The following is a 13,553-nucleotide window of genomic DNA, read 5'->3' as shown; positions in this document are numbered from 1 at the left end:
GCTCTGTTTTGCCGTAGCTAGCTTGGTCCTCACCTTGTCTGGGACTCTAAGTGGTAAGTCTACAGATGTCTTCGTAGCTGCAACCCTGCCGCCACGTTTCGTTCAAAGGCGGCTGTGATGTATTGTCGAACGCGGAACGACTGATTAATCAACAAGCAGGCGATAATACAATCCTGAATTTGATATCTGAACATTGAAACTGCCAACAACTGCTTTGAGTTACTTTAAACGAGCGAAATATGGTAGCTCAGGCTGTTTTAAAATTTAATCGAGAAATCCTCTTACGACCTCAGATGCTGATGGTGCCTTTATATCTAAACATGAGATGCCTAAAGCCAAGCAGGACATCGACCACAATACATGAGTGCGTTCATAGTTTTTTTAATGAAGAATGATAAAAAAAAAATATCACAGTGTGCACAGTTATTCTCTAGATGAGTGGAAATTTACGGTAACCAATCGACTGATCAATTTCTCGTACGCGCTTTACATCTGCACCTGTGAGACACCTCTAGACTGCTAAAACCACTGTAGATGCTAAATCTGCACAAAGTATAGATGACGGAGAACCGATATTATGGGTCCCAGTACAGGCTTTGCTAACAAATATACGATCAGTTAAAGTTTACTTGGTCATATTGCCAGCAAGAATCAGTCTTCCGTCTAATGAGAAACTTCTGATACAAACTGTCGATGCAGTAGCAACACCTGATAGTCCAAGCTACCCAGTACGAACCTCAATTTGAGCTGAAAGTTGGCCAATGTATTATAACCAGCAAAAAAATATGTCTCCTGTAACTCCGAGATTAACATCTCCTTGCGTTACGCTTGAATTATATTAAACCTAGAACTAAAATAATTATTATTATGTTAATTTTGATTAAATATTTTTTTGACTATAAAAAAAAAACACGCTTAAGTATAACACTCGCTTTTTGTCCTCGCGACAAAACGTACGCAAATCAGTTTACAGACTACCTCGTTTCCAACAACGAGCTATAGTCGCCGTGGAGGCCGCCACGTCGTTCAGCTGCTAAATTCGCTAAAGGCACGCGCATCTATTTTTCAAGCAACTCATGCCTTTGCTCGGATGTACATGAGCCTTAAGGCCGCACTTACCCTCGTACTGCAGCTGTTCTATGTGCAGCAGCGAGTGGTGACGGCTGACGTGGGCGGAGGGCTTTCGGCACCCTGGGCGACAGGGCCCATTAACGAACGATTTGGCCACAGCGCCGCGCCGCGTGTGACCACACCGAATTGCACTGCGGTCGAATCCCCATTTACGCCTGCTTGTCCGTCACTCCGTGTATCCATCGTTTTGACAGCGACCAGAAAATCCCCCTGTTGAAACAATAAATGAATCATAATCACAGTGATGGTAACAATAACAACAACAACCACAAAATTCTGAAAATAATGATCCTGATAATAATACGTGTCATAAATTATTAACACGTTAAACCACCGGCCGCCGTCTGCCGCTACCAGATCGAAAGGACAACAACCTACGGCAGTAGTAAGAACCGTAGAGATCTGAAGGCAACGACAGCAGCGATTGCCGACCGATCCAGCGACTCAGCCCCGAAAAGCTCAAGTGAGAGGGACTAAAAGTCAACCTCTGCAGAACTTGCTGATTGAAACACCGCGGCGACGCGTAACAACGCCGTTCGAAACTATTTCAGAACGGGATAAAGTATCGTTAGTGCATATCGACAACCGGCCTAACAAACATAAATTGTATGTTTACCGTATTTAAAAGACACATGGCGAGATATTCTGAGAAAGATTGGTTAAATAACGTTGTTTCAGTACTCCAGATGAGAAGCTTTTTGTGACAGTTCGAATATAAATTCGATGCGGAAATTGTACTAGAACGCATTAGGAACTTAGCTCGAAATTAAAAAATCTAAAAGACCCGTGAATGTAACTTAAGATTAGGGTAGATCGATTGTTGTTCCGAGACCGTAACGCTTCTACGACTTGATCACGCCCGCCCGCTGTGTAGCGTGACATAGACGCAATTAAGAATAGTGCTTTAATATAGTTCGCTTAATTAACACAATTAAGATCAATCCAATTGCCAATTCCGCTGAGTCGCTATTAATGCGGAACGCCAGCTATACGACAGACCATATTTTATCCATAAAGGACATATGTTCTCTGAGGACATATTGTGTCGGCCATTTTCAGTTGAACTATATATAGTGATTTCAGTCGATGTACCAGATGACAAACATGATACCTTGTTGACGAGGAGGGTCACCATATGCACCGCGGACGCGGTGACCTCTTCTTAATGGCTCACGATGCGATCCAAACGAGAACATTGGCATACCCTAAGATACTTTTAGCATTCCATTGCTCTAGCTAGCCTGAAAAACCGCGTCTACTATTACCGCCAGCCGTCGAGGCGTTCGAAATAATCCGAGCGCTTTAAAGGAAAATAACCTGCATTCTATCTAAATAGGGACGAGCGGCGAACGGTTGTAAAGAAGGCAACGAAAAGAAACGCATTTTTTCCCTTCATTTCATCCAACCCGGCTTGCGTTTACCGCAGATCGGCCTGCGCAGAGTTCTGTTGACAACCCCGTGAATAGTAAGTGCGATTTCTCTTTGAGCCATCTAACAAATGCAATATCGAGTAACCACCGAACGGTTGAGTGGGTAGCGATGCGACGCCTTCATACGAACGTTACTGTATTGTTTTTATTAAGAACAACTATCTCATTACTCAGATACTCGGATTATTGTTATTGGTTACTATTATTATTAGAGGGATCCAGAAAGCATGACGCTCGTCTCACTCAAGCGCAGCGTACAGCAGCCACGTTGAAAATAAACTAAGATCTACAGTTTCTGAACAAACGTTTCGTCTGAGAAACAGTCAAACACAGAGGTTTTATATAAATTAAAGGTAACTTGCAGTAGAACAAGAGACGTTCGGTATCGCTTAGCTGTTCCCTACTTGAAAAAAAAAGTTACGACATCGATATTGCGTAGCAACTGTACGTTCGTGCTGTTTGTACGTGCGCCCGCATTGAACCTTACTCTGCACTAACGATCGATCGATCGATCGCCTTCAAGTTACACTCTATAATTCAAGTGTGAAGATATGAACTGCTTCAATTTTCGATGTTCCCGCATGTGACCAAGTGTTCGTTTGCTGAAGATCTGTGAGGTGATACGATTCTTAAGACTGCAGATGATCCAGTTTTAAAGCGACAGCTTCAGAAGATCTGAGTTTCACAAACTGAATGTAAATTAGTAAATCGCGAGTATTGTACTTCGCTAGGAGGGACCATTGCGTCGAGCGTACCATCGTTCACTTCGGCGCACCCATGCCGACGGCAGACCTTTCCGTGGGAAAATCATATCTAGTATACCTGCGACTTCGGAATACGTGGTTGATTTTATTCGCTCGTCATTCTCGAACAGTTCCGAGAGGACCGTTTCTCGTCAGTCTGAAAGGCGTTGTTAGTAAACGTTACGCTGGGATAGAACATATCATTGACGAGGATGATACCGTACAAGTGTATCGTAAGGTAAATAGTAAGTAATTAAATATTCTCCATCTTCCTATATGGGCATATCTTACAATTTCAAAACTAGCACGCTAGCCAGCTTGTATTTTGCCAGTTATACGCTCGCTTGTTTACACGTAACCAATAAACAAAACAAAACAAAAATAATAATAATAATAATAATAATAACAGTCGGAAATTTCGGTTTAGCTAAGCTGGCTGGCAGCAGTTCTACGCAATTCTTAAAGAATAATTATTTGCAAAAGTCTAAAATCGGAATCTTTTTTATTTCGGTGTTGTTACCAGTCACCGTTACGCTAGAAAGGATCATTTTCTATACTATTGCTTTAATCTTGCTAAATATAGATACAAAAAAAAGATCGCCGAAGGGTCAGTTACAGCCCTGACCACAGAATATCCTGACAGCTGACTTTACTTTCGCAATATATCATTGTAAGTATATATCTATCCTATATTTCGAAATTTACATTGATCTGAAACTACTCGAATACTTAGACAGCTCTACCGCAGATCCGGTCATCACCAATAACATATAATCGTAAATAAAAATATCTATCAACAGAAACGTAATGATAAGATAGAAGGCATAGTAAGAAGCAAGTATAGGCTTACGTTTAGCGTGATTGACTCAATCAACGAGTAGAGACTAATTAAAAACTAGCTTCTGAAGGAAGTGCCCATGTATTACAGTCGACGCATTGGCAATACGTTTCATCGTTGCAGTAAAAATGGCGCTTGAATGGCGGACTATTTCATCCCCGAAGTCATTGTGTCAGTGCTAAAGCAATAGGCTAGGCTAGGTTAGGTTAGTTGTTTCTTAAGACGGCCTTCCTTCTCTGTAACTTTTGGCTCGAGAAAAAGAGCTTTGTCACTGCTGACTTTTGTCGCTCGAACGGCCTTAAATTTGTAACCATTCTTATAGAAAAAATCAAGTTCCATCATATCTAGTAAAAATGCTCCCAAGTGCTAGCGCACCGTTTGCACGCTTGCTGCCATGCGACTATGATTAGGCCATACACAGACATGTAACGGTCCTTACCCTTATCGGAACCTACCCGCTGCGTACCTAATCAGACGCCTTCAACAATTGATATAGTAACGTCACTCTGTTTGATATTGTCATTCTAGAGCAGCAGACGCAGCAACAAATTATCGGTCCGTCTTGCCTTGTACTTGTAGTCCTATAGAATCGTCTACACTGACACTGCCGACCGCCGCTTTCAGGTGTCTCCTATTAAATGGGGTTCATTGTTGCCGTGGCGTGCGTTGTAGTTTTCGCTGCTGGCCGAAATCGCCGTTTGCTGCTATCGGTGGCGCAGCTTTTAGCCCAAACCATACAATACACACTGTATCAGACGCGACAGTCGTCGCTCGCACAGCCGTGCTGAGCAGCTGCTAGTCGCCGGCGCCGTTGCCGCTACCATCGGCACCACACTCAAACACCCGAACGAACGAGAAATAGCGCAAAGGCGCTTCATTTCTTTGCATCGCGGCGACGAATTTCTCTCTGGTAGTTGTCGGTCCGAGCTGCTCCTGGTGCCGCGCGAAGACGGCGGCGGCGGCAACGGCGCCTGCTGCGGCGCTAGCAACGGCGCTGATGTCAACAGCCCAGCGGCAGCTTTCTGGCAGAGAGAGTCGCCCGCGTAGCCCGTTCTAGTACCGGCAGCCAGATCGTCGATAGTCGAGGAAGTCAGTCGGGTTCGACGCTTCGCGACGGAGAGACCACGCTGCTTCAAGGGTCGATCGCGCCGGAACGTGCGTGCGCTGTTGACAGGCCTTAGCATGCTCTCAACAATGAAAAGCTGACAGGGAGTGCCTCCATGCCTTAAAGCGACAACGAAGAAAAGCCCGGTAATCGAGCAGGCAAGCTATCGCCGAACATGCCGACTGGCTTCCTGCAGAAACGAGGAAAGTAGTTAGGACGGACGCAGGCCACTGTCGCAAGTCGGCCGGTCTGATCGACTCAGGAGCAAAGCAATGTTCGTCAACGTGCCATATAGCTTCTCCAAAAGATGAATTAAGCGAGCAGGAACAGAGATTTGTAGACAAGTAAAAATCAATTGTCGTACTCCTGGCGACATCCGGAGTTTTGGAATCGTCTGATATCAGTGCATGGATGGCTATTGGATCAAATAGTGACTGCTGCTGCTGCAAAAGAAGCTATTATTCATTTTTTAGTTATTGTCGTGTTGAGGCACTTAGTCAAGAACAATTCATCGATGGTGACGGTTTGAACAGAATTAGGATCTATGAACACTTCGTAATTTGTGATGCAATTTATGTTTGCTTCATGCAGAAAATGACGAAGGATGATGAGGTGCATTAAGTGAAACCAAATCGTTGTGTTTTTAGTGAAGTTGAGAGAAAATGAGTAGTGGGGTAGATTAGAGGAAGACGTTGATGCCATTGTTGGCGCGCCCTGGAATATGTTTTTATGGCCACTCTTGGATATAACGTGACTCATCACCGTACGCGTCGTGCTTCCTGACTATCGGACGTTCGGACCCGAACCCCTCCCCCGCTAGGACTATTACTTGTCATAACGGATGTCCGCTCTTAGCAAGCTTGCGAATAGCATCGACCGGCTTATGTGTGAAGCTTTTTAATCACATTGAGATTGCTGGCGTTGTCTTTCCGCGTCACCAACTAGTTCAACTGATATCTGTCACAATATGCGTCGTTCCGACGCGATTATCGTGTAAATAGAAAAAAAAAAAAAAGCAAACAAGCTAAATACAAGAGATCAGTTTCGTCTCGAACACTCGAATAAGTAACTTATTCAAAAGATGCTGCAAACTTCTTAGAGGACTAAAAGGAGTTGTTTCGATATCGAGAGCAGTCTCTTCTTGACAAGAGACATGGCTTGAAAGGGGTGAACTATTAAAACAGTGGAAGGACAATGTGGCGATTGCCTGGCGCCCCCGTAAGTCGGGGGGAAGCGCCACTGGCCACAGCGCTGATATCGTCGTCGCGGTTGCTCCTGCTGTTAATCGTATGTTTATACGACGCGACAATGGTGGACGCTGTAAAGCTTCCGGATATCTACTGGAATTCGTCAAACCCCATGTGAGTAATATTCCAATGTTTCGAAAAGGAAGTTCTTTCCAGCCGCCAGATAATAAGTAGGCTGTCGGCTAGCAGTGTTAAATTGCTGCGACATTTTCTCATCCACACTTCTTTAAGTCTTGGAACTTTCCGCGCAAATAACTAACCGTCGTTACGCTGGGATTTTTGATAGTCTATGTCGTTCTTGAAGACTAAAGACAAAGAAGGAAACCTAGCATGTGCCTTTCTGGTCGTATCCCGTGCCCTGACTTGTTTAGCAGGAGATTTGAATACATAGCTTTATGAAAACGTCACGACTATCTTCGTTCAGGTGATCAACGATATGTTTTTTTATTTTAGCCGGAAGGTAGCGGGTCTAGCAGTCAGTTTTAGTTAGCTAGTAAAATCAACTTCGTTTGTGGTTAAAGAATAACCTTCTTTAGCGATGACGTCGTTTAAAGGCCGTTGTCAAAGGGAAATCTCGATGATATGAGGAGCACGGACCTTCACTAATGGCTCATGATGAATTCAATTTTTTTACCAACCAATTCCATTCAAGGTGGCAAATTTACCCCTGGGAATGACCATCGCTACGAATAAATTTCCCGAAAAAATAATAATCTATATTGAAGAGCCGTGCACGATACCAGTGTCTATTTGTACAATCATCAGCATCATGAAGACGATGGCAAAAAAGAAGATCCGGCGAGGTCAGTGTCCACATATATCAATCTGCTCTATTTAGGTACATATATTATTTTTGAGGCCTACCGTCTATCAGGACCCGTTTTCTCGCTCTGTTTCGCGAACGCTCTCTGATAGCGATCCCTCTACAGGTCTTCGTCGTAGAGAGAAAATGTCAAATTAATTAGCGAAAAATTAACTGGTCTATCAAAAATAGAATAGGAATTACGACCTATTACTACTCTTTGTAAAAAAAAAAAGCGACATTCACTGAAGCTCAGTAGTTGTTTAGTTATGACCTTTTTGTGATACTTGCAGCAGTGAATTAGGGAGTTTCGAGGTTTAGCAAACTGGATCAATGCTTTTGTTGGACGCTCATAGGCGTTCCCTGTGCTGTTACAAAACTGGTCGACGGTAGACATGATGGCAGAATATGCCTTATATCAAATAGCGATTTTCCGCTTATCGCCGATACAAAGGGATCATGGGTTAACGGACCATATCGATGTGCTACTTCTTTCCTAGGCACCGCCTAGGACAACCACTTATTAATGGCCAGCATAATCGATAACCCTTTTAACTATGGTAATCAGATATCTATGATTCGTCAGATAGTTTTACAATCAGGAAAATATATTGATGCTAATAACATGAGATCAGTGGTGTGTTACACTACAGAGATGAACACCCGTTTCTCCAACAGGGATACCGTATATTTCATTAACCGCTACCAGATATAGATAAAACAACAGTCATAACAATGTGCTTTCGATACCTTTCCTCTTTTTTTTTTTATGGCTCTCGAAAAAATGATCGACTGAGTGTTCGACGGAACCGTCGATCGATCGATCGTTCGTTGTCTACGGACGTTTGCAAGATGGCAAAATCCTTTTGACTGTTGTACATGCACATGTTTAATACGACTGACACAATGGTTGTAGCACGCAACAGACGCCAGTGTTGTTTCGTATTCTCCATTGTTTCTTTGGTAGCAACGGGAAGCACTGTCTGTGTGGCTGTGTGATAGGTGAGGAGGTTCTCCGCCTACCATTTTCGAGGGCGTATCCATCCTTTGCTGAGATCCTCACTAGCAGCAATAACAGACACGGTAAAAGTGATTCCCTGTCTTCGCGCTATGGCGGCGTATTGCTATCTAATGTATTGCAGTGAGAGGATGTCGCAAAAAGACGAACGTAGGGAAAAACAAAAGCGAAAGTTTACGAGAAAAACTGGTAGGCGTTTTAACAATGCTCCCATAGTGATAGCACTACTTTGCTGCCGTCCCCACTCGGTTGTTGTTGTCGAGGCTGTGAGCAGTTGCCCCTGCCATCACTGCTGCGGCCATAGTTTTGGAATCGTTGGTCACCGCACCAATCTGATCGAGTGGATTCTCCAGCGACTCCTCTTTCTTATGGCTGGTGTCTAGATTCCTCATCCATTAATCAATCAATCAATCAATCAACCAGCGAACAACGACGGCAGCGTGGCGCTCTTACTGTGGATGTGGCGGCCGTCGACAGAGCGAGTGTGAGCAGGCGAATGAGACGGAATATCTTTTTCGTTTCGAGACGACTCATGTTGGGCATTGGCAAGTGAGCGACCGAACGATAAGCCATGTGACTGAGTAATACACCGGCGACGTAACGAGTCGCAAAACTGTCGGCCGACAGTTTACGCGAGACCCTCGATGCTCAGACGGAACGAGTCAGAGGGAGAGATGGTGCGTGCCGTATTGTCGATATAAAGCAAGAGGCCGGGTGCCGATCATCGCTCTTGACGCCCGCGCGCCCTGCGAGACAGGGCGTAACTGAGCGGGACAGGTTCTCAGCGGGACGTATGTATATACGCCGCAAACATGTGCCGCTCGTTTCGGGAATCGGTCGGGCTTGGGCACACGATGCGTGCCGTGCCATTATAGAGTACCTGCTCTAGGACGTCGTAGATGGCTATGGGAACGCCGGGGAGGGGAGCAACGGGGGGGGGGGGGGGGTAGTGTTATATTCTTTCGTGGTCTTGTGGGACACAACGACATAAAGGCGTTAACAAAAGAATTTCGTCTATTCTGTTACGCTGACATTGCTGCATGTCACAGCGGTCGAATATGACGGGAAGGTTTACGAGCTGGTGGCATTTTATGTACAGAACGTATTTCGTAAATGAGAAAGCCGATGGCGAGTTGCGTTGAAGTATCAACAGTATGAATAAAGAAAGTAAGCACTATCCAGTTAATCGTATGAAACAAGATAAAATGTTATCGTAGGGAAAAAAAACGGATAAAAAGTGTACTACGTAGAGATACTAGCAGTAAAAGACGCTGTAAGATTGAGTGATAAGTGGCAAACAAGTGCTGACGGCGGAGAGCCAGTGAAAAGACAATAAAGATGTAAAAGATTTAGTCTAAACGTGTACGGGAAAAATAAGGACACGTTTCACTATCGGCAAAATTAACATCAAGCCTGCATCAGGCCTGTTGGCATATTATTCACAGTACACAACGAAGAAATATAGATATCAAACGCCAAATATGTGACACTCAAAGTAAAACCGTAGAGCGCATTACGATCCGCTACAAGTTTTTAGAACGCTGAGCGATATCATTGAAGAAAGTTGAAGATTTGCCCTCTGAAGAGGGCCGCAAGACTGGAAGAAGGAAGAAACGACAACGGATATCGTGTTTGTAAACACAGTCGCCGATTGTCGTCAGATTTATGCTTTCCTTAAAAGGCGTGACTAGTCGTTTTATTCCCTTTCATTGCCAGGTCTTCTCTATCGAGCGGGCGACATCTGTCTGTGTTCCATGATGGCTCACACTGCCTACGAACAACAGTCGACTTAACCTATTTCTCATGTTATTTTGTCAGCAGGCCAATAAAAACAGCCTCCCCTTGACATTTGCATGAGATACGCACATCTATCCTAGCCTAAAGCAGTTATTTTGTTTCTAATTCTTTAGGCTGCTGCGGTGCTTCGCTTCATTTTTACGAAATACTATAATAATGTATCAATATTAATAGGCCACAATTTCGTATATGTCAATGTAGCAAATAGTTGAAGGCGTGTGTGTTCATGTATATTTTCTATCGAAGCCGTTTTTATTCGTCCTTCACTTAGATTTACGTGACATTACAGCCTGTCAAACCTCTACTGTTCAGCAATTTCTTAATATACTGCGGTATCAACGGTTGCTTTTTATAATCATAGTCGTTGTTGCTCCTTGCATTATTATAGATAGTATTGAATTAAAATCACAAGTTTCCTATATATATATATATATTGTAAAAAAGCGATCTTTCTTTACGTGTGTGTGTGTCAAAATTGTGCTTGGACTGTGGCGGCAGGCGGTAGTAGGCTGGGTGACGCACCGAAGAGAAATAAGTTTAACAACTCGATATAAACAGGTAAACCTGAACGTTTTTCGAAGACGATGGCCGTTTGACAGCTGGATAGCCACAAATGGCCGACTAATGGTAACACCAAGCGAAGGGCTGTCGACTGATGCGTAGGTAACGTTAATGCCGCCGCAAATACTACCACTGGCGCGCACGGTCGTGCGCACGTCTCAGAAAAACAAAAGTAACTTAGCGAAATATTGTATTATACGCCTGTACGAATATCTGTTAACGAATTATTAACGTAAATACTATTATGTCTGTCGTTTGTCCGGCTCGAATAGGACATTGACGTTTCTACGCTCGAAACTGTCGCTGCCTACGAGATAGAGATCATCATAACGCGACTATTAGGATTAGCTAATCAATTCTATAGTACAATACAATATGGTCAACCGGTTCCTAATGTTATTATTCGGAGCTGTTAGTGATTAGGGCGCTATTCAAGTGGAGGGCGAAGGGCAGGATTCCCATTAGGTTGAAGTGGATTTGCCCGCACAAGGACAGTGGGCAAAGTGGAAAGGCAGACATCGCTAGGTTGACGACATCGGAAGATCGATGCGTTTTTCATTATCTTGAAAAATGTATGCCTTTTGTATTCAAGTTAATAAGTACGCGTCGAATATGTCAACGAGAGTCGTCCTAATAGATCTGCTCAGGAGACAGCACTGTGTTTGTGTCGTAATTCTGTTTGCTAGCGTATTACAGTCGCAATCAAGCGCAATTTTCATGCCGCTTCCGTGGAAACTGATACGGAAAGAGCTAAACAACCTGCTTAGGCCACTGATACGTGCAGCGCAACTGGCTTGTCCTTTTTTTTTTTTAATCCCGGTACGCTTTCCACGGAAGGATAAAACCGACTATTATTGTCGATACTATTATTGCTAACACCGTAATTTCTCTCTTGGGTACTTCATCTGTCAGTCTGTGTTAAAGGCAGCATAAAAGCGCCTTGGACCTGTCCTATGATAAGTCATGTTCAGGACAATTTCAACGACAACTTTTGACGATGACCGAAGCAGTATCGTCGTCGAAAGGTTGCCATGTGTGCAAGTGTCTTTTGTATTTGACGAAGTGCAGCATACAGTTTCGCTAAGTTATAAATTTTACGATAGAAAATATGATGAAACGATCGATAACAGCTTCATCTGTTCTGCGGGCAGTAGGATAAAGGATATAAACATCGACAGGGACAGAATGATTATTGCCATCTGATCGGTGCAGAGTAAAAACTATCGAGCGGGGTGCCGCGAAGTGCGGGGTGATGGTATTCTGATCACCACTACCATACAGTAACGGCAGATGCGTACAATCAATTTTTTTCAAAATCCACCTTTGTCTGTTTGTCAAATAGGTTTTAATGGCTCTTAGAAAATTTCGAACATTGACAACAAATCTATTTTATTTTCTATAGCGTCTTTTCTCGAAGCGTTGTTGTGGGAACATCATCTAGATAACGTCGATGGCTGGATGCAACATCTATGGTCCCCTTCGTTGCTGATGTATCATATTAATATTACATTTTTCATCAGCTCTGTCCCTCGCGGACAAGATCAGCCACTGTCTGATCGGTGTATGGGTGTACAATGCGCGATGCACCGGTAACGCCAACGTTTAGATGATAACACACTGTGTATTACAATTGCGGGAAAGTCGGATGGCTTCTGTGTACGATAACCTACAAGGCAAATGTCCCCATGGAAAGCCGGCTATGAAAACGTTCCGATAGCTGACTCGAGACTTCGTATTGCTGTTACTGTTGTCGTCTTCAGCTGCTGCTACTGTTGTTGCGGTCGACCTTGATATCGTTTCTACTACCTATCGGCCTGCACGCCATGATCATCATTCCCGTAATCAACGTCGTAACCGCCATGTTAGTACCGCTGCAGTAGTAATTTGCTGCAGTTAAGGTGTACCAGCCGTTAGCGTTGAACTGACGAAGTCTCCGTTACCAAGGTTACCTACGCACTCCAATGCGGATTGGCGTATGTGATGACCGATGCCGGGCTGGAGATGTTCGTGCGTCTCTTGCTCGTCACATCCTATATCCGTAACATATTTACCTTTAGAATAAAAAGATCGACTGTCTGATACCGCCCGGGAAACAGTTGCGCCCACCCAGAATTGAGAAGGAGACAAAAAAACATAGGAAAACAATGTAGAGAATCGCTGTAAACGATAATGAATCCATTTCCAGTTCATCTGGTGGATCTGGAGTTCCGTCGCATCTGGACGACTTGCTATGACTCATGAGTTCTTAGTTTTAGCGTTTGATAGTGGTCTATTAATGCATGCACATATACGAGGGACGGGAGGCGGCAGGCAAGCAATTTGAGAATCAGTATTAACATTAACTAGAAAAATACGAGAAGACGGCTAATGCAGCTTTGTCCCTATAAGTTTATCGAACAGTCTTTGTTGTTAGATTAATGTTTTGGTTTTGTAGAACTCTGACGCTGCCAGTCGATAGGCTCTGAATGGTGCAAATGTCGACGGTGGTCCAATTGTAGAGCAGCACGTTTCTGCCTGTACGTGCAACGTTGGGAACTTTGTCCCGATAGAAGTGACTCGTGGGAATTTTTGATCAGAGTATCTTCACCTTCCTACACAAACATCAAGCATACGTTTGGTCTCAGATATACGTTAGAACTTTGCCGATCCTGTTGTTGCGCCCAGAAGCCCGATTCGTACGAATCGTAAATAAGCGGAGCCGAGGCCCATTCCAATTTACTATAGCCTATCCCAAAAGTAACAATTAATAAACTAGCTAGGAAAAAAATAATCGTAGGGATGGCAATTATAGACTCTAATATCGACTATCTCATTTTTCTATTTGATGCATATTCTAAAACACAGTCGTATCGACTTGCTCTCGGTTTATTGCAAGCGAAAG

The 13,553-nt window shown here is 43.8% G+C and overlaps 1 protein-coding gene and 1 long non-coding RNA gene across 4 annotated transcripts in view; one reads left to right on the top strand and one right to left on the bottom strand.

The window, feature by feature from the left end:
- The window catches only part of LOC111265829 (uncharacterized), a 55,854-nt gene that overhangs the window by 12,855 nt on the left and 29,446 nt on the right, over positions 1 to 13,553 (bottom strand). For both annotated transcript variants that reach the window (XR_015313239.1, XR_002683696.2), the window contains exon 4: positions 1,120 to 1,341. This is a non-coding gene — a long non-coding RNA (uncharacterized LOC111265829). The remainder of the gene's footprint in view (positions 1 to 1,119; positions 1,342 to 13,553) is intronic.
- Positions 5,087 to 13,553, top strand: part of LOC111265796 (ephrin-B1) — a 105,143-nt gene continuing 96,676 nt past the window's right edge. The window contains exon 1 of one of the 2 annotated variants that reach the window (XM_022842724.2): positions 5,087 to 6,608. In XM_022842724.2, coding sequence (XP_022698459.1) covers positions 6,442 to 6,608 — 167 coding nt within the window. In that variant the 5' untranslated portion in view covers positions 5,087 to 6,441. The remainder of the gene's footprint in view (positions 6,609 to 13,553) is intronic. The other variant, XM_022842731.2, reaches the window with a different exon arrangement.

Source organism: Varroa jacobsoni, unplaced genomic scaffold (assembly GCF_002532875.2).
Source record: "Varroa jacobsoni isolate VJ856 unplaced genomic scaffold, vjacob_1.0 scaffold_109, whole genome shotgun sequence".
NCBI lineage: Eukaryota > Metazoa > Arthropoda > Arachnida > Mesostigmata > Varroidae > Varroa > Varroa jacobsoni.
The sequence above is the reverse complement of the archived record's forward strand: the minus strand, read 5'-3'. Positions and strand labels throughout refer to the sequence as shown.